The sequence below is a fragment of the Hirundo rustica genome (assembly GCF_015227805.2).
Source record: "Hirundo rustica isolate bHirRus1 chromosome 2 unlocalized genomic scaffold, bHirRus1.pri.v3 SUPER_2_unloc_BUSCO_191412at7742, whole genome shotgun sequence".
Classification (NCBI taxonomy): domain Eukaryota; kingdom Metazoa; phylum Chordata; class Aves; order Passeriformes; family Hirundinidae; genus Hirundo; species Hirundo rustica.
Genome location: NW_026690168.1, coordinates 1 through 21,308, shown reverse-complemented (window position 1 = coordinate 21,308; position 21,308 = coordinate 1). Strand labels below are relative to the sequence as shown.

Below are 21,308 nucleotides of genomic sequence, written 5' to 3'. Positions count from 1 at the left end.
AAACCAGCATCCCTAGTGAGAATTTGGCAGAAAGGTCTAGGTAGCAAGGATAAAGCACTGTAACTCTATCGCTTGCTGGGACTGGTTTCACTGGCTGCCTTCTGAAGTGAGAAGTTTCCCTTGAGGAAAGGGAGGTAGGGAGGAAAGGAAGGTCAACATCTCCTTTAACCAAAAAGTCAGTGAAGCCTCTGCTTCAAATTTTGACTAATGGTTAAATAAGAGCAGAGGTAATTGCTCAAAATCCAAATTTGGTCATTTCCCTGAAAGTGCACAGGCTGATTGATCATTACAGAGTCAAGCTGATCATTAACCACAGCTAGTTTTCCCCTGTACAATCCTTATACTTGAACTGGATGAACAGGAAGATGGATGAAGATCCGAAGAGAAAACTGCTCATTGTTTTTGCTGTCTTTTTGCTGCCCAGCTCAGCGCAAACAGGTAAGAAAAACATGAGTTCCTGGCAAGGGACTGAAGGTTTTACAGAGAAGGATCTGAATTCAATTCTCCCTAGACAAGCTGTATGTCCAGAGGTCCTTGCAATAATCTTGTTAGGTGCTGGGGAGAAAAAGTAGTGCAAGAATGGTTCTTTCTTCTCTTATGCTTTGATTCAATCCCTCTCAGTGATTTAATTCTATTAAGTTGATTTACAAGAATGATCCAGGTTTACCCTGAAATGTAAGGATGCAGAAAAAGGATCACTTGGCTCTGGCAGTGGCATCTCCTGCTTCAGAATCTCAGCAAGTGTGATCTGCAGTAGCTGAGAGAAAATAAACAGATGCCACCGTTCCATTTCTTTCTTTAATTGCACTGCCAGTGAGACTGCCTTAGTGATTGTATCTAAGTCCCACATCACCTGCAACTTCACTGCAGTGCACCTCCTGCCTTGCCTTTTTTTACGATCCCCCTCATTTTCTGCCATTTCTGGCACTCACCGTGCTGGCACTGGACCCACTTTTGCTACTTAGACTGGCTCATGACCTGCATCTTTTCCAAGCCAATCTCTAAAATATCTCTTTCTTCCTTGTCAGTGCACAGGAAGACTGAAATAAACAACAGTAAGGGATAGTCACATCCTTCTAGAGGAATCTGAATATTGAATCTTTGTGCCAACCCATAGGCCATCTTTTGTCTAGCTGGTGTACAGCGTCTTCTGAGGGAAATTGGGAAGCTGGTTGTTGGATTTAAGAATACGTAAATGAATAATTATTTTATCGTATGTCAGATTCAAGGCTGTTTCACTTCCTCCAGTCCAGAAAGGGAAGGTGCATATCATTGCAGCAGGATGTCACTACGCCAGCTCTTAAAGTAACAGCGCTAGTGACACACACTGCTGAACTTTCATGCTTGCTTTCTAGCCTAAATTTGCTCGGGTGTTTTACTAGCTACAGGTTGGATGTTGATTTTTTTCTGTCTAGGTCAAAGTGCCTTCCAGCAGCAGACTTCTCCTTCTCATAATGCATTTTCATCCAGTAAATGAATCAATTGTGAAACTATCATTGACATATTTTTTTATCAGCATTCTCATATTTCATCAGCAGCTTTCTCATACTTATTTCTGGATTTTTGATGAATTCGTCAGTTAGACTTGTACCTTTTACAAAGCCTGTCAGAATCTGAATAGAAATATCCCCATTCAGCTGTGATTACCTGTTGGCAACCATTTTTTTAAAGATCTAACAGCCACCTCATAAATGTACTTAGTAGCTGGTGTAGGTGGCCAATTTGCTAAAAAAACCTCCAGCAAAATATCACTCTTGGTAAAACAACTCTCGGAAGTCAAAGCTGGTATGACATCCATGGTTATTTTCCCAGACAGAGCTGGAATTCCTTCAAATGACAGAAACAACTTTATCAGCCTGGTAAAGTTTCCAGAATTGCCTCATTTTCATTTATCCTCTATACTTTTAATCTTTATCAATAGAAGTGAAATTGGGGCCTTTATTTTCCTAATGAATTAGAATGAGGGGTGTTTTTTTCCCGTTGCACAAGCACAGACTAAATGAGCCATTCCCTCCCTCCCTCCTGTGCAGGGAATACAGACAGACTCTCAGGGCATCACTGCACTGACTTCCAGACAGCCAATTTCCTACGGGGCAGCAAACTTAGGGTCCAATTCCTACTGTTCACCTCCTCAAGCCCCAGCTGTGGAGAGCTGATTTCAGCTGATGATGGCATCAAGAACTGCAGCTTCAACAGCAGCCTGGAAACCAAAATCATCATCCATGGCTTCAGGTGAGAGAAAGAAGAGCACTGTGACTAAGTTTTCCCCTGGTAAATGAAATGCTGTTGGGGAATTCCCAAGCACTGGCTGGGCTGGCATGCAACTCTCCTGCTTGTGTGACCTTCTCATCTCCCCAGCAGTGTGGCTGCATGCAAAATATCTGCTAAGGACAGACTGGGATTCTCATCCCCAAACTGGACCCAGGAATTTTGTGGGGGACCATTGATGGAAAATGCTGCTGACAACCCCCATTACAGCACAAACCTGAGGTCCTTTAGGTTGTGACAAAGTTCTTTCTGATTCCTTCGGAAGGGGAAGGAAGGAAGGAAGGAAGGAGGGAAGGAAGGGACCAGAAGGAAGGAAGGGAAGGAAGGAAGGAAGGAAGGGAAGGAAGGAAGGAAGGAAGGAAGGAAGGAAGGAAGGAAGGAAGGAAGGAAGGAAGGGAAGGAAGGGAAGGGGAAGGAAGGGAGGGAGGGAGGAAGGAGGGAGGGAGGGAGGGAGGGAGGGAGGGAGGGAGGGAGGGAGGGAGGGAGGAGGGAGGGAGGGAGGGAGGGAGGGAGGGAGGGAGGGAGGGAGGGAGGGAGGGAGGGAGGGAGGGAGGGAGGGAGGGAGGGAGGGAGGGAGGGAGGGAGGGCGGGAGGGAGGGAGGAGGGAGGGAGGGAGGGAAGGGAGGGGGCGGGAGGGAAAGAAAGCCAGAAAGAAAGCCCTCACGGAAGGAAGTCCCTCCTTCCTTCCTTCCTTCCTCCTTCCTTCCTTCCTTCCTTCCTCCTTCCTTCCTCCTTCCTTCCTTCCTTCCTTCCTATTCCCTTCCTTTTTTCACCATTTTTAGTTAAGAAGTATTTTCTTTAAGGTTCTTGTCCCTTTAAATTGTCTTCTTGTATTTCATGCCCAATAGCCTGGATTAATGAGCCGTTTAGAACCCCAAGTAGACAGATTATCTTTTGTTCCTGAAAGTGCTGGGATTGGAGCTGGGATTTTTTTTCTTTCAATAGCCATCATTCTGCAAGCTTCTGTGCCATTTTCAGTCAGGTGTGACCATATAATATTATTTGTTTGAAGTGCAAAAAAGTGCATAGAAAACCAGGATGAAACCACAGCAGATGTTGCAGGGTCTTCTCAGAAAACCAGCTGTTGCCTTCAAGTGAGACAGCACACTCTTCACCAGATGGCATTAGGGAAACTGGGTAGATCAGAGTCTCCTTGGTTTTCCTGGAATTCTTGGTATAGATTTTTTTTTAATTGTCTAGAGAGGATGAAATGAGAGATGAGAAAATGTAGCAGTGAAAGACCAGGTGATCTGGCCAAGGACTTCCTGCCAGTGGCAGCAGAGAAGGATCCAGGTGTTCCAAATCACCTCACTTACTCCAGATGGGCTCTGTGGTGGCTAAACAAATCACCACAGAGAGAGTGAGATCTCAGCCTGAGCCCTGAAAATGTGATCTCGCCCATGAAAATACCTGGTTCCTTCCTGAATCAGAGCATTCTGGAAAATGTTATTATACTGCCGTAAAAAAATGTCCAGGTGTGTGTGTCTGGCACCAAAAATAACTTCCAGCCACTGTCTGGCAGCCCCCTCTGAGACATGTGAAGCTCCAGCACCAGTGAACAACACAGTGGCACGTGCCCTGCTTGGGGAACACCTTACATCCTTGTCTTTGGTGACTCCACAGGGCTTTGGGTACCAAACCTTCCTGGATTGAAGGGCTTGTCCAAGCCATCCTGCACACCAGCCAGGTGAATGTGATCGCAGTAGACTGGGTTTATGGGTCTACAGGAGCCTATCCCTCCGCAGTGGAAAATGTCACACAGCTGGCCCTCGCCATCTCACAGTTCATCAGCAAGCTCCTGGTAAGCTACTGTGCATTTCCAGTGCAGGGAGCTGCTCCCAACCTGCTGTATCCAGGAGTTGGACAAGTGGATTTTTTATTCCAGGTTTTTCCTTTTTCCCTCTTTCAATCCAGGCTTGAGCATGCCACCTTTTTTTTTTTTTTTTTTTTCTTCCCTTTGAGTTTTGGCATTTTCTGGAAAAAATCCAAGTTGTCAGCTGCCTCTCCAGTTCAGAGCAAACCCAAAACTTGCCTTGGGTTTTCTCAGATCCATACTCACTGGACAGTCTTCCTCTTCTTCTGAAAAATTTTGTCCAGGAAGCTGGAGGGAGTGAGATTTGAGGCTGTATTATATTTGCTTTTGGCTTCAGATATACTTCCCAATATGTGGAAGTACCCAGATGTGTCCTTTTCTGTTTGCGCAAAGCACAGCTGAACAAGACTTCTGCAATCAGGGTGATGAATCCTTGTGTTAACCAGCTACATGTAAACTCTCCATGAAATGTTTGCAGTGCTGACCAACCTGTTTAAGGCTGCCTTTGCATCTGTGGACATGAAGAAAGGCTCTGGAAACCGGAAAGAGCAATACCCCTCATTTCCTTAAGTATTTGGTTTTCCACTGCACACCTCAAAAGCAGTCATACATTAGGAGAGTTATAGAGCTGCTGTGTGGGCTGGGACAGGATATCTCACCTTTCTGTTGCAGAAACAATAATTTGTACTATTGTCACCCTGCAGGCCCTGGGAGTCTCGGGGACATCTATCCACATCGTTGGGGTAAGCCTTGGAGCACACGTCGCGGGCATGGTGGGGCACTTCCATGGCGGTCGCCTGGGACGGATAACAGGTATCCTCAAACTGAGCCTGGGGTCCTCACCCGTCCTTCAGCAGAGAGAATGAAAGGGGAGTCATCCAGAGTGGTCTTTGAATTTCGTAAGGGCTCACTAGATCCAAGCTTATGGGTTTCTTCCTAGATTCTGACAGCACCTTTCCAACATCAGTCCCCTCCACGCTCCCAAAAGAACACAAGTATTTGCAAAAAGGTCCTTCCACCTCTGCAACACTCTTCAAATTGGTGCCAGCTTAGAAATGTGTGAGCCCTCATGACTAGTGAAATCCCACAACACCCAGAAGCTTTGCTTCCACATTACGGCATGTACATGTGGTTCCTGGAATTAAAGTCCACAATGCAACTGCTGGGGGAGCAGCAGGACTGAGCTGCTCTGCAGGAAAACATGAGCTGAGAGCTAAGGGGACAGTAAGGTGGGCAGTGGCCTCACAGACAAGGGATGCAGTGCTACTGTGTCTGGGCAAGAAGAGCAGAGCAGGTCCAGTGACAGGAACCAGGATCATCCACTATCCAGTGACCACCAGGCGAGTTTGTAGTGATAAGGCAAGCCCAAGATCAAGCTGGGAAGTCAAGTCAGGACCAAGCAGGACCAACAAGGCAAAGGCCAGGGCATGGCATCCCTACCACAAGCTCAGGCAAGAGCCTGAGCCAAGGCTGGGAAGACCCAGATGAGGCTCCTTGCTGTTCTCCCCCACAAGCTGCCTGTTTCCACAGCAGGCTGGTCTAATGCCACCCAACTGTACCAAATCAGAACTGACCTTAAACACAGTCAGATTCTGGGCATGAGGAAGAGGCTCCACTGGGGGAACTGCAGAGCAATTGCAGGCTGATCCTGTCATTTAGAGGTTTTAGTACACTCAGGACCTGTTCAGCCTTTAGGTGAGGAACATGAATAAAGTCACAGAATCATTTTGGTAAGAAGAAACTTTGGAAGGTCTCTAGTCCACACACCACCCCCACCACCACCCTCACCCCTCCTCAAAGTAGGGCTGCACTGAATATCGTATCAGATTGTCAAGGGGTTTACTAAATTATGGGAATCCCCAGCAACAGAGGTTCATTTTGATAGGAGGGGAGTGCCACTAAGAAGGAACAGACATAAAATCTCCAGTAGTGTGGCCTTAGCTCCCAGTCTGCCTCAGCTCATGCTGGTCTGTCCCACAGAGATAGCCTCAGGAAGTGTCTCACTGCACTCTTGGCAGGGCAGTCCAGGGAAAGGTTGGTTCAGTTGTCACAGCAGCCCATGCTGCATGAAATACAGGCATTTCTTAACAGGAAGTGAATTTCATGTTGAGACCTTGTAAAAGCTGTAAATCAAAGTTTACATTAGGAGAAAATTGGAGTAGCCTCTGTCCTGCACCCGAATTTTATGATCAGTGATGTCTTCAGACGAGCAGAAGCAGACACATTTTCCATGAAACCATGGTAATTAACTTAAGAGTTAAACACTTTATGTTGCTCACAAGTAATAGAAGCTCTGTAAGTTTATTTATTCCATTTTTAACTCTGCTAGAATACAGTCCCTTTTCCACATTCCTGTTTATCCTATGAGTTTATAGGCACACTGGGCAGTTCAGATTTAGGAGCCTGAAGACAGGTTGGGTCAGACCCAAGATATGCCTGATCTCATCTCCTGCCTCCTCACACACATGCGTACCCTCACACAGGAATTTGATCCCAGAGCCACAATTTGCTCAAGTGTGTTCAATCACCTAAGAAGAGCTGTGGGGAGCAAAACCAGAGGGAGTCTTGGAGGTCAAAGCACAGATTCTATTTTTCCAAAGTGAGATTCTTTAATCCATGCCTGTTCCAGTGGATATCTCCCTGTGCAGGAAATAAACTGGAATAAACAGCATTTATCAAAATCAGAAAAGAACACTTTGTTTCAATACTTGCAGAGGAAATGAAAAGTTGAAGGAATTCATTTGCATGTAGAGCTCCAGTGAATAGTTTCCTTAGCAAAGATGTACATCTCAACAGAGTTTATGCAGCTTGTGCTTGGAGAAGGAAGGGAGAGAGGAGAGAGGGGATAGAAACGTGCATGCCTTGGAGCTGTGCTAGAATTGACTGCTGTTCGTGTGCAGTTCATAAGAGGAGGTTTCTACCCCCTCACTAAGAACTTTATGCCACACTAAATAACTGTTTTCAGTATATTTTAAAGCTTTTAACTGCTTCTGGTCTGTAGAAGTGGGTGGGGAACCTTTCAGCTTTTTGTGCATATCAAGATTAAAGAGCATTAAAGTCTTATTTTTACCTTTTATTTACAGAAAGAACAAGAAAGAAAGTTTTTTTCCTTCTTTTCCTCTTTCCCCTCACAAATGCAGACCTGCCCATTTGTGTGTTGTTGATATTGCCTTCTTCATAGAGAATTAATGAGACTCAATCCAAAGCTGTGAAACCAGCTGGCTCTGAGGTTAAGTGGCATGTGGAGCAGACCTGCTTCCTAAACTACTGTTGTCTGGGGAGTGAAAAAAAGTCTTGTGAGACTTTTAAATGAGAACAGGATAAACATCAGAATATTTTTTTTTCCTAATCTGCTTCTTGGTATTTCCAAGAATACTTTTCTGTGTTCCTTTGAGTCCACAGAAATTGCTGTAGGAGCAAGTTTTAGGCAAAAATGTAGATGATTTCTAAATAATCAATTTTATTTGTGGGGAAAGGGCTCAGAAGCCTCTGGTTTAAAATTGTTAGATAGTATGAAGCTTTTGTAATTCCTGAGTTGGTTAATGCCTGGGGTGCTGAATTCACCACCTAACTGCTGATCTCCAGTGACATTTCTCAGACTGTAGTGCTAATACACACGACAGTACAATTTGGGAAGGCATTAAAAAGTTTGATTTTCTTTCACCAAAACTCCAAGAGACACTGTGCACCCACTCTGTCAGAGCTATTTCCAGCTCAGTCATGGTGGCTTTACAGCCTAGAACCTTGAGCTAAAACACCACTAAAAGGGTGTGGAACAGCAAGGACAATGCAAGGAAGCTGTAGTGGAAGTTGGTGCTGGCAGATACTATTCTGGAGCTTAATCGCTGAGACCTGGGAATAGTTTGTTATTTCTGCCTAGCACTAAAGTTTTAGATAAAATAGCTGGTCCAGAAATAAGAAAGAGAGGGGCTGAAGGGTGCTTGCTGTTGAGGTGTCTGCTTTTGTTACAGCCCTGGATCCTGCAGGCCCGAAGTACACCAGAGCCAGCCCCGAGGAACGCCTGGATCCTGGGGATGCCCTCTTCGTGGAAGCCATTCATACTGATGCTGACAGTAAGCTGGCTTCCCTCTTCCTCTGCCTGGGCTTCTGTTCCTCCTGACATCATTATTACTAAGGGGTCTCTAGGTCATTGTCCCTTTTTGCCAGACTATCATGAGCTCGAGTTCACTCTGAGGAACTCTGAAGAAAGGTTTTGATGATGAATTCTTACCCCAGAGCACTTTAAACAACAGACAGGCAGAGATTGCTACAGCAGAGTGAGTTCATGCAGAACCAGCTCGGCATGACATTTACTGCCCAAAGGGAATTTATAGGTCAAGTCTCACTTTTTCTTTTCCCACCTGATGTAAGAAAGGTGCACCGAGAGTGCTGTCGGAAAGTAACGGAGTCAAACCAACAGTCAGTGCAACAACAGAGCAACTTCTCTAAAGCACTGAGGACCTACACAGCCAGAACATGTTCTAAAGAATAATGTGGTGCCTTTGAGTCACACCTTTTGCTGGAGACCACAGAAACCTCTACCAACACAAATCTCAGTTATCCTTCATAATCCCACATTAGGGCTGTGGTCAGTTTAGTTTTCCTTTACACAGAATCAAGAACTAGAGTCACTGAGGTGATGGTTAAGACACAGTTTCCAGTCATTTTGGTGATAGGGCCTGGAGCATTTTCTTCTCCATGCATCAAACCTGCACATGTGGAAGCAGGAAATCTTGATGTCTTGATGTCGCCAGCATTAGGGCTGGCTCCATGCTAGTACTCAACCAGTTATTGGGATCTGTCATCCAGAAGTAGGGTAAAGCCTACAGAAGAGCCAAGCCTGAGAATGAAGTGGCATTTCGCCTCCTTTCAGATTTTGGGATCCGGATTCCTGTAGGCCACATCGATTACTTTGTCAATGGAGGCAAAGATCAGCCAGGATGCCCCCGATTCATCTCTGCAGGTAAGAACACTCTCTGGCCAAGCAAAGAGCTTTCATGGCCATTTAGCAGACTGTGAAAATGCTGCTCAGCTAGCAGCTCTCGCTACAGCCAGGGCAGTCAGCAAAATGAGACAGATATAGTCACAGCCCACATCTCTTCTCAGCAGTACAAGAGAAGCAGGTGAAATTAAAATCACATACAGACCAAGTGTCTTGGCAGTGCCACTGTCAAGAGATGGGATTTTGGTGATGCTTCTCTGTGACACAAAACCCTAGCTTCAGTAGAGATGACACTTTGCTAGAAAGGCTCTTAGGTAGCACTAACAAAAGCTGCTTTTTGTTTTCATGCTGGAAGTTGTGTCTGTTTAGAGAGACAGTTCACACAATTACTGTCCTCTTCTTCTAGAGAAGAGGACTTCCCACAGTAAATGGTGTGGACTCTTTCATTCACATACGTTCTGTATGAGTCAGCTGCACTGAGGGTCAGCTTACCTGGGATAGCTGGGATACCTCATTTCCCATAGCTGGGCTTTCAGTGCAGGTGGGAGTCAAAGCTGCTGCACCCCCTTACAGAGAGCTTGATTGATGGCCTGATTGATGGGACACTGACAGAAACATGACAGCCCTGTGGTCCCTCTCTTCCAAAGGACTCAGTCTGAGAGATAGATACACTTCTAACTTCCTGCAGAACTTTTCTTGCAGTGGGATCTGGGCTTGTAGCCACAGGAATGCCCTGCAAAATGTTATTAATGGGAAGTTGATCACTGCAGTAAGAGTGTTCCTTCACTCCCAGTTCCCTGGGAATGAGCAAAAAGCCTGAAGCCGACAGGAAGGCTCGTGGCTGCTTTTCTCTGGTTGATTTTTCCCTTGCAGGCTATAACTTCCTGATCTGTGATCACATGCGGGCAGTACACCTCTACATCAGCGCCTTGAACCATCCCTGTCCCATCATGGGCTTCCCCTGTGCAAGTCATCAAGATTTTCTAAATGGTCATTGCCTGGACTGTGCAGAACCCTTCCTGTCCTCCTGTCCCAGAATAGGTACAGTACCAGCATGAAACCCTCCCGGAGAAGATGACAATACATTCCTGATGGTGTCAGTGCAGAGCGCAGGATGCAGTCCAGATTTCTCCGAGCAGGATTTGCTTTGGATCTGTTTGGGAGGAGTGAGAAGCTGTTTCATTTTCAGGCTTCTATAAATACATTATAAAAAGCTTATCTATTGCCCAAGGGAGAACAGCAAAATCTTGAATATTTCTGATCTTTAAACATTTCCTAGGGCACAGATATGTGTTGAAAGAGAGTTTTGAGAATCATCTGCCAGAATCGGTAGGCAATCAGCCCCCAAAAATGTCTTATTTAGAGAAGCAGCTGGAAATTTTAGCTCAAGCCTGAAGTCCCATTCTTCTACACCACTCTGTTGCTAAATCATCTTCTTTTCATAAATTTCTGACATGGTCACCCCAGAGATGATGGGGTCCAGTCCAGATGATGACCAGTCTTTGGACTGGGAGAAGGTAACAGATGCCTCTTTTAGGCTTCTGAAACTGGGCTATGGCACGAGGATAGGAAGTGTCTCTGCTGCTATTTGCAGTATGGTACCAGAGGAACATAAAGAGAGGCCTTTTCTGGTATAGATTCCCTCAGATCAGCCACTTCTTCCCCATCTCACCAAACCATTTTGCCAGCCATTCAATGATGCAGCCCACGAGTTATGGTGGTTTCCTCATTTGAGTAAGGAATTCAATTTCCCTTGTGTTTGCACCGTCATTTACCTCTGCACAAAGTTTCCTGACTTGGTAGTCTTCAGTCTTGCTCATTTTTCACAGGTGCAAACTGATGACAGAGCTTGCTAGCAGAGGAGTGAAAAGAAAGCCACCAAGAGGGTCTCTGGGGATAATTACCTGGGGTAGCCAGAGGAGGTTTCCTGAGGGAATGTTAACCTGTCAAATAGACACCACAAACTTGTACTTGCCCTGATTTGCACTGGTATCAGAAAGGGACCTGATCTCCAAGGCACGGGAGTCAGGCAGGGTGAAAGGAGGTGACTGATTGTATTTCTGTTCTGTCATTCGTGGCTTTCCCTGCACTGACTTAACTTCCTCCCACAGGTCTGCTGGAGCAGGCAGGTGTCAACATGAGCAGGCTGCCCCAGGAAGTGAAAGTTTTTTTAATGACCAGTCCTTCAGCCCCATTCTGTGGTAAGTACCATGAGAGAAAAAGGAGCCAGAAGAGTGTTGGCCAACAAGGCAGATCCTCTGAGGACCACAGGTGGTTACAGCACACTACCACAAGAGAGTCAGCTGCTGTGGGCCATGGGGTCTGAGACACACCACTGAAGAGCAATAACCCTGCCCATCTCCTCCATAAAGCCCTTTCCAACAGATTTGTTAGCGTGGGCACAGCCCTGAACTAACACAGCCACGTGGTTTCAGGGCTGAAGTGGAAGGGATTGAAAATGCCTGTCTGTTCACACTGGGCTATACAGACATGCCCCCTGTGCCTCACATAGCACAGAGACTTGATTCTTTCTTATGTCTGTTTGATCATTTCTACTGGTGGGGCCAGAGAATGGGTGCTAGAGCCCCTCTTTTGTCATGGGTAGGTCCTACAAATAGTACATGTCCTCACTCCCACATTCTTTGCTTCTTGCTCAGTCCACCACAGCCTGGTTGAGTTCCACTTGCAGAAGAAAAGAAACAGAGTCACCAGCATTGAGATCAGTTTCAGCAGCAACAGCACCAAGGACACAGCAAAGATCACCATGTGAGTGACAGTGCATGCTTCTGGCCTGTTTTTTACCAGCTCCACGAGAAAGGACTTTTATCCTAGTCCAGGAAAAGCACAACAGTGTATTTTCCTGAGTGATGAACCACAACTTTGTTTCTTGAGTCCCTCCACATTTTCCTTAAATGCTCTCAAGAATCAGGCATGTGTTACCATTACTCAGTAACCCTGACTGGGTCCATGTCTATCCCAAGTGCACAAAGCAGTAGGAACACCCTGGGAGCCCCAGATTTGCATCCTTTTGTGTGGCTACACTGGTCCCTTTTCCACACCATACCCTGACCTGGCACCACTTCAAACTGCAGTCACTGTCAGATAGTTATTAGCCCTGCTCTGGCAGACAGGGGTGGCTTACAGCAAGACCCCAATCCACTAGAGGCTCCAGATGGATGGACTTGGTGGCTTAGACATTTCTCTTGATGCCCAAGAGGACAGCAGTTGCAAAGAGGAGACAAGTGCACCTCAGCATAGTCAGAAATGTGTTCGTAGCTTGTTGCAGTTGTGCTCTCACTCCCATTTCAGGCAAAAGCAAGGGGCAGGGGACCAAGATCCATTGTGTAGACAGAAAGATGACTGAATTAAAGATCAGACTCTACAGCTTCCACAAGTCTTGCCACCAGGGGATCTCCCCACCACAAGTTCCCCAGAGCCTTCCTCACTTCTTCCTACTCCTTGCCCATTGTTCTGGACAGTGCAGCTAGCACATGCTGCTGGCTTCCTCAGGAAGCAGGAAAGCAGCCTGCTGAAGAGTCCCAGCCAGCTCTCCTGGGATCACAGGTGTCCAGTGCTGGCTCCCACACAGTCCATACTGCTAAGCCGAAATACTGTGACCTGGAGCTAATTGTGTTGGTGATTCATTCGTGGGCACCAGGAGGTACAGGGGAGAAATGGGGAAGGGGAAGCCACACTCTAGGGTACTCTCCAGGGTGACACAGATGCTTGGTTACAGATTTCCAGCCAGGCACCGCAGTTTGGGTTTGTACTCCACCCTGGTAGAGCTCAGTCTGTTCAACTCCTCCCGGTTTGGAAGCCAAATCTGCCTTTTGCACAGATGCAGGAGGGAAGAAATAGTAATACCCAGGTCAGAGCAGGACCCGTGCGGCCCTTCCATGGGCGGTTGTTGGACACTAGGTTTGGTGGGAGTCCAGCAGGAGGCATGTGAGCGCTGGAGGAAAAGGCTGCTGGGGAAGTGAGCCAGGCAGGCAATCCCGAGGCTTTGCTGTACCCTCCGGTTTTAATGAGACAGTGGAGTTAGAGCAGGGTAACCAATCCAGAGATGCCCGGCAGGGGAGAGCAGCAGCTGTGTTTCTTTTAAATCCATTTCTTAGAAGCACAAGCCTAAACGGAAAAATTTGCTTACAGCAATAAACCTACAGATCTGAGAGTATAAAATTGAAGATACCCTTTCCCACTAGTAGCAAAGGGCAAATTTCCCTGCTCTAGACAAAGCTCAGCCTTCCAGTGCAGTCAAGCTTAGAGTATCAAATGGGCCTCTAAACATAGATCCTCACATCACAGTTCAGACACTGATCGATCAGTGACTTATCTCAGATGATCTGTCATGTATATCATCCTGCAGTTTCCCAGAAGTGCAGAGGGACTTACTTGGGAGTGTTCAGCTAGTCTCAGACCTTCAGCAAAGGACTCACATGGTTGTGTCTTGCCTCACACTGCCCTTCTCGTTTCCTCTCCTAAATACCCATTCCAATCTCCCTCCTCCCCACATGTTGCTCAGAATGCCCCAAGAGACACGTCCCCAAGCTACAGTAGCTGACATGGGCCTGATGAGTGAGGAGTTTGTTACACAGGACACTTCCCAGCTGCGCTGCTGTCTGCTTACACATCACTTGACATCATCCCCCACATGCAAGAAAACATACCTCTGAAGCCAGCCAAGTCTCCTAAATCCATCCAAAGGTTGTGCAGGATTGGACCAAGTGCCAGTCCCAGGAGCGGCTCTTTCGACATGGTTAACTGTACTGCGTTCCTCTGTCCATGGACAACTTGCCGTAGAGAGATGGCCTCCATTTGCTATCCATTTTTCATTTTACAACCACGATTTTTCCATGCTTCTTATTTTTAACAGCTTCAGGCCAGACACAGACACACAACACCCAGCACCTCCAGCTGCAGTCTAAGGGAGGGACTGAGTGTGCTAGTGTGGGTTGGCTGCTGTGAGTGCTGCTGTCAGCCTTTGCCTGAGAGTTACTTTGGTTAGCAGAATTGTAGGCTCTTCCTGACCCTTTTGTCACCTCTTCCCTTTCCCTGCCATCATGTTTCTGACAGACAGTCACCCAGGTGGTTCTGGAACCGTGCCAAGCCAGCTGCACATACATCATTCTTCATGAGCACAAGAAAATCCGTCATCTCCATGCTCTAGGAGGTGCCAAGTAGATCAAGTGTAAGGCCCACTGGATGGACTCCATAGGAGGGACTTAAAATACCTGGGCAGCACAGATCTGTGGCACACAACTCACTGGGCTCTGGTCATTGGCTCATCTCCAAACCTCTGTCATTTCTCAGTTCATATTGCCTGGGTAAGAGGATAGGGACGGACGAAGGTCCCTCTATCCAAGCATCCCACCTTCAACATGATCAAAAGCAAGTAGCTGGAAAAGAGCTAGTAAAATCTCTGTGTAAGCATGTAGCAATACTTCCCCAAAGAGTTTCCCTGTGTCTAGTTACATCTCAGGGACTTTCAGAGCCAAAGGTGAGATCTTTATCTTTACTAGCTTTTGTATTCCACAAACCTGCCCAGTCCCCCTCCCTTGACTTGTAGAGTCATGTGACAACATCCCAAAGTTAGGATTTTAACAGCTTGAGAAGAGTGGTGCTCTGTGCAGTGTGTATTCTTTTTGAGCCTGCCACCTCTCAGCTTTCTTTGAGGACCCCAGTTTGTGTACTGAAAGAAATTATGAACAAATGATCCCCATCCATGCCATTCACCATTTCACAGATGTTGACTTATCTACTACTTACCTCTCTGTGGCAAGCAGAGCAGTGTTTCAATCAATATGCAACAGTAAGAAGAGTTGGTGATGGCAGACAGGATATTTATACAGAAATATTCCTGAATTCAAAGATAAAACAAGGAAAGACAGCCTGTAAGACGCTCATGCCATGCCTTGTTTTGACAGATGAGTCTTCTCACTCAATTTTATTACATGAGGGCTTCACAATAATACAGCAGATTCCTCCAGTGTTTCCATGGATCTGCACGTGGACTGCATCTGCAGGTTGACAGAACACATCCCTCACATCTCTCATCCTGCCTTGCAGACCTAAGGACGAGGAGACAGGCAAACATCTGCTGGCCCACCGAGTTCCCCTCTGCCAGATAAACAGTGTGACCCTGAAGTACATCCCCAAGAATCGTTTCTGGAGCAAGGATGAGCCATCCATTGTTGGCAAGTTCTGTGTAGCTCCACTGCCTCTCAACAGCAGGTAAGCTCAGGGATGTCATACAGGGATGCACTGAGCCTACGGATGCAGCCTGTGATTTGAAGCAATGCATTTTTCCTCCTATTTAGGGAAACACATAAAGAGGTCTTTCCCGTCACCTCTGTGTCCCCATGTAACTAATTTTGTATTTGTGAAAGAGAAAGCTACAAAGGTAGTTTTCTAAGTGTTTTCTAAAATTCTTCCCCCAGGATAAAAGTATTGTGCCATGGAAGGAATAGGGCTGCAACTCACATCACCTTGAAGACATTTACGTCACAAACCATGGCAAAAGCTTGTACTAACTAGAATTTATCCCTTTGTCCTTGCTTCCCCTCTCCATCTTCCCTGTCTACAATGGGCCCCTATCTAAAACATGACAGGTGAACATTTTTCAGGATGAGACAACAGAAGACCAGTAATATATTTCTGTGTCTTATACAGCAAGGTTTATAAAGCACTAAGATTACAGACAACCATTTTGGCTTTTTCTAGGTCAGACATGGTAGAGTATACACCTTCAGCCATAGTTACCTTTCCTGGAGTAAAAGCAGCCAAGTCCTTCTCATCCTGAGAGAGATAATTGTCTTCTCCATAATACAACGTTCTTGACTGGAGTTTTGCAGATCCAAAGTTATTGCAGGCAGGACAAAACAGCGGGGTTTATACTGACACATTAAACTGTCCTTCCGCATTGCTTCTGAAATGCTGGCTCAAGGCTGAAGCAAGCTAGTGGATACTTCAAAGCAGGTTCTAATACTGTTTTGATGGACAGTGAAGAGGCTGAAGTTCTAGGCAGTAAAAACATATCCAGTAGGCCCAGATAGAGGAAGAAAAAAGGCATTCCTATATAAATACCAGGTTCTCCCTTGAGTACAAGGGCTATTCCTTACTAGCATGTTTTGCACTCCAGAGTTGGGATGGATGTGTTTTTATCACTTATGAATGGGATAGCAAGGCACATTGCCTGAAAGAGGTGCTAACCTGCACCCCTGGAAGTGCTGGACTTGGCTTTGATACAGGCAGAAAACTGTAGAGTTGTACAGGCTCACAACTGTGCTCCTGTCACTGTGCTGGGAGCACTCAAAACAACAATGGTGCAGCTGAGATCAAGGGATAAAGGTGAAGGACACAAGCCCATACACGCCCTCCCAGCCAGTTCCAGCCAGGGCACAGCACCCCATTCCCTATCCCTTGCACAGCAGTGCAAGGTCCAGCACTTTGCTTGCTTCTGTGTTAGGACAGCAACCTCCACCTGCCAGTGCTCAGCCTGACTTCTCTGTGCTCTTCCCACAGCAGGACGATGTCATGTCTGCCCTGGAGCCTCACCCTCCCCAGCAAAGCAGACATCTCGTATGACCTGTCTACTGCTTGTGCCTAGCTCTGCCTTCAGGATACACAGAACCAGAAAGGAGTCCTAAACATGCTGCTGCTCTCTGCTCCAAGATGATACTTCCACCATAAAACTGGATGGGTTTTTTTCAAGATGTCAAGGAAAAGAAGTGCATGGCAGATTGACAAAAACAAGGTTAACTGGTTACAGCAAAATCTTCCAGTTAAAAGACTGGATTGACACTTTTGTCTCACAGGTTCTGTACCCAGCTCTCAAAGTGAGACAGGAGTCATTCAATCTCATGGTCTGGATCTGTATGAAAGAAGGAATAGATAATATCACTCTTTTTATAGCAGGGTTATTAGTATAATTCATTAGTGTTTTATATTAAACTGTCCTGAAATCTTCATATTAAAGGTGAGAGGTATTATTTTTCCTCAGCAAGGCGAAACAGTGTGGTCCAAGTTTGGGACAAGAAGGAGTCATTCTTAGCCAGAGCTCCAATGGGAAACACACTAGACCCATCTACAAGATCCTTTCAGAGGGAGACCCTATTGATTCCACAGCACATAATTCTCCCTGAAGCTCACACGAAGTGAAGCAGACACCAGGAGCAGTAGAGAGCTCCCACATCCAATTTTGCTCTGCTTTCACCATCTAACACAAATTAATCCCAGAACTCAGCACAGCCAAGTCTGGAAATAATTGGTGAAAGATTACAGTGGGATGCATGACCACAGAAACAACATGCCCACACCTTTTCCACACCATGCAAATTAAAGAGGTGACAAGTCTTTCATCATTTCTGTTCACAAATCACATCTTCTGTCGACCATTTTCTCTGGTTCCCTGTACTGGCTTCACTGAGCGACAGAAAAATGCACCAGGAATTCCACGATCAGGAGTGAGGGACATGCTAAAAGCATTTTTGCCATGAAGAATTGTCTCAAGTCATTAGCCATGAGCTGTCACTCCTGTCCCACTAGACAGTGTCACAGCAAGATTAGCTCCTGCTTTCGGTTCACATCCAAGATTTCGGGCATAAATCAAGATTATGACTTCCAAGCTGTCCTTGGAAGGACGGCTAACAAACACCATCTCCAACACAGACTTAGGAGGGGGATAGAGCAGGACTCTGACAACCTGAGAGAGATCCATGTTAGCTGGCACCATGATTGAAGAGTTTCCCTGGAGCTTCTTGTTGAAGACTGGAATATAAGCTCAGCAGACAGCTGTGAAGGGCAGTGTGTAATTCAGCACAGCCTGGTCCACTGCTCCAGGCCGGTGTATAAAGCACCCTGAGAGATGGAGCCAGTTCCAGCGCCCATTTGGGTTCCTTTGCAGAAGAGACCCGGCAGGTCTCGTGTCAATCTGCTGCAGACATTTCCGAGCTGTGAAAGGCAGTGGGGTCAGGCTGAAGAACCAATGTATTGACAGAGCTTGGTAACAGCCATGAGCAGGATGATTCCCAGGCCTGGAGCAGCCCATTCTCCTGCCCTGCTGAGGGAGCAAAGGCAGGCAGTGCAAGGAGCTGTGTACATCACAGATCCCACATACCCACTGCTCCAGAGGCCCTCGGTGAGAGTGCCAGATCCCAAGGGCACAGGTTTTGCCCAGCTCAGACTTGCAAGACAGGCCAAACCAAACACTGGGCCACAGCCCCTGTGTGAGCAGGGCAGAGCAGGGCAGGTGGGGCTGTCTCCACCAGCCCAGAGCTGCCACAAAGCCAGCCCCACAAGCAGAATGGCTGTGCCCCAGTATGTCTGTGCCAAGAGGCACTGAAGGATACCCTTCCCTGTGCTGACAGAAGGACCAACATTCCTTGCTCTTTCCATGAATACCTTCCCTGGGGAGGATCCTACTCCCACTGATCAACTTGATTGCACCAGGCTCATGGAGACAGAGGATTCCTCCACAGGTACTTCCAATTCCTTGACTGAGGAAATGGCTGGGGAAGCCCATGAGACAAATCCTGTTGCAGCTGAACTTGGAAGAGGCCTTCCATCTCTACACTGTTTTCATTAAGTGAAAAATCATGAAATTTTCATCCTTCTGACCAATGGCTGATCTCTTCACAGATGTTTGTATCCATTCCTTTCTTCATTTGATGTCTGTGCACCCTGAGGTCGCACTCCCTTGATTACGTGCGAAAAAAGTGTTCTTTCCTACACCTGTTCCCAATCTCAATTCCTTCTCATTCTTATTTCAAGAATCAATGCAAACAACCAACCAGAAGTCCTTTTTCACCAGATTTTTGAGAAGTTGTGCTTGTCATAAATAAGAAATCCTAACTCCTGGGAAAGTAATTTCTGGTCTTACTAGAGTGGATGCTCAGTGAGATGCATATCATCAAACTCTCCATTGCAAGCCCTTTACCAAAGCTGTCAGGTGGCCCATTTCCCCTTGCCCTATCCACTTTGTGCCTTGAGATCACCTCAAGTATCACCTCTTCAAATCCTCCCTCCGTCCCTCCAGCTATTTTCTCCCTCTTCAAATCCTCAAACACCAGTAGTTTCATCTCTGACTTTAATGGGAATCATTGAACCAAAGGGAACACAGATTCTGCAAGCAGGCTGGTATTGCTTGCAGGATATTGGTGCACTTTGGTGACAGAGCTGCTGACAACCTCAGAGAGGCAGGACTAGAAAACAAACCGTGGAAGCACGCTGGGGAAGGCAGCTCTGGTGAACGGCCATGGGGCGGGAGGGGCTGGAGTGTCACACTGCAGTCTTAAGCATGTGCTTCATGTGCTCCTGAGTGTAGATATCTGCTGGCAGACATCTCTGCATGCTAAAGAGTGTCTCTGGTCAAAAACCTGTGTGAGCATCTGCTCCCTTGGAGGGGCTTCGAGATCAAAAGAGCCTGTTGTTCCCTAGAGTTCGGGGGTCTGAGTGGGAGCCAGAGGGGCTCGTCCTTTGCAGAGGGGGTGAGAACTCTGGAGATGGTTTTCAGAGGCTGCAGAAGGAACACAGTGGAGGAGGGAGGAAAAGGGGGCCAGGGAAGGGGCCGGGGGGGGGGGGGAGGAGGGAAAGAGAGAGAAAGAGAGCACACCATTACTATCATACTTTCAAACTTTTCCAAGACACAAACCTCATGGAACCCACCATTACTTGTTCTTCTCCCCTCCCCTCCTAAATGAGCATGCAAAACTGTGTAATTCTTCAACAACTGATCTATCAGGAAACAGGGTTATACACCCATTCTGAGATGGCAAAAAAACCCTTCCAGAGTGCCTTCTGTGATATTGGTTAAACAAAGCCCACAGTTCCTTTGCTTTTGCTCTTAAAGCAGGCACAAAACGTTATCTACTAACTTAGATACCAATTTGCAGACCATCAAGCCTCCATCCACCCATCTCACCCACCAAATAGAAAGGCAGCCCCAAGATGTAACTAAAAAACCAGGTAGCAACAGCTACACCTCTGGCAAGCACTTGACAGCAACAACCTAGAACAAATGCAATATGAACAGGAGAAAAAGCAGGTTGCTCTTGGTTGTTTAAAGTTCCATGCAAGGAATAAAGCTTAATTTCCCCTGGAGCACTAAGCTATACAGCAGCACACTGCTAAAGCAAGCACTGAACAGAACCTTTGAACCTGCCTCCTCCGAACAGGCAGCATCCTCCTTAAAGAAAGAATGTGCTCATCAGTGGGATATCACAGTCCATCTGACTCACAAGCAGACCAGAAATGCTTTCAAGGAACTAGATGACATGAATAGTAGGCCAATCTATCTTCCATGAATATTTTTCTTGTGCATGACCTTTCCAGCACTTTGGGCATTCAAGGATTGCCCTCCTGAACCCAGTGTTGCAGGGTGGCTGTTGTGGTGACAGAAAAGGAATGTGACCCACAGAAGCACATCAGTATAGGGAATTTAGAGAGCTGCAAGGTGATTACCCACCTTGGGAGTCACCTGGGGAAGGAGAGGAGAGACCAGACCAGGAAAAGCCCCAGGGGAGCTCTGACCTCAGGGACTTTGAACAATGACACTGCAGGGGATTTCCCTGTTTACCACAGGTGTAGGAAAAAGTTATGAAAGTGCTTTACCTGAGCCATGGCTGACCTGCTCAGATTATTTGCTGAGCTGTGACAAGTGTTTGGATGGAGGGAGAACCTGCAGCCCCCCTGTATCACTAGTTTTTGTCATGAGGCACTCAAGTCACTGTGAAGTGTTGTCCAGATGTGACAACTGCTCTTGTGTTGCTGGGATGTGATGTGGGATGTGATGTGATGTGGTTAGGACACACAGGTGCCAAGTAGGCTAACAGGGAAGCTCTCATTCCACCATTATTAATACACTAAACAGAGTTTTTTGATTCCTTGTCTAATCACCTTAAAAATTAAAATACCACACTGTCTATTGTTTCCAGACTGACAGACAAGGAAGATCATCTTACTCTCCTGCCCTCAAATACAAGCCTCTAAACATCTGTGCTTTTATTGCAGGTCTCTACTGCCAGTACCAGCACTCCTTGATACTGTCTCAGTCACAAATCTAGAAAGACAAATGTTGGAGTCCAGGGCATTCCTTTGGTTGCCCTGGAGGGTCAGGGACCTGGGCAGGGGGGTCTGGGACCCCAGCCCAGAGCTCAGAGAGACACTGGCTTTGATTTCAGTCCATGGGAAAAACTTCCTACACTGAGAGAAGGTTTACAGGCCACAAGAATGTGAAAAAATAGTAGTGTAGCTTATCACAGGGTGAGAAAATAGTAATTTTAGGTTCCT

At 46.6% G+C, this 21,308-nt stretch overlaps 1 protein-coding gene across 1 annotated transcript; it reads left to right on the top strand.

The window, feature by feature from the left end:
- Positions 1-353: 353 nt before the first annotated feature.
- On the top strand, positions 354-16,629 carry PLA1A (phospholipase A1 member A). Its single transcript, XM_040091447.1, has 11 exons — positions 354-438; positions 2,031-2,232; positions 3,892-4,069; positions 4,786-4,894; positions 8,053-8,154; positions 8,955-9,044; positions 9,897-10,064; positions 11,135-11,224; positions 11,681-11,789; positions 15,090-15,254; positions 16,545-16,629. Exons 1-11 carry the CDS (start codon positions 354-356, stop codon positions 16,627-16,629), a joined length of 1,383 nt encoding a protein of 460 aa, XP_039947381.1.
- The last annotated feature ends 4,679 nt before the right edge of the window (positions 16,630-21,308 follow it).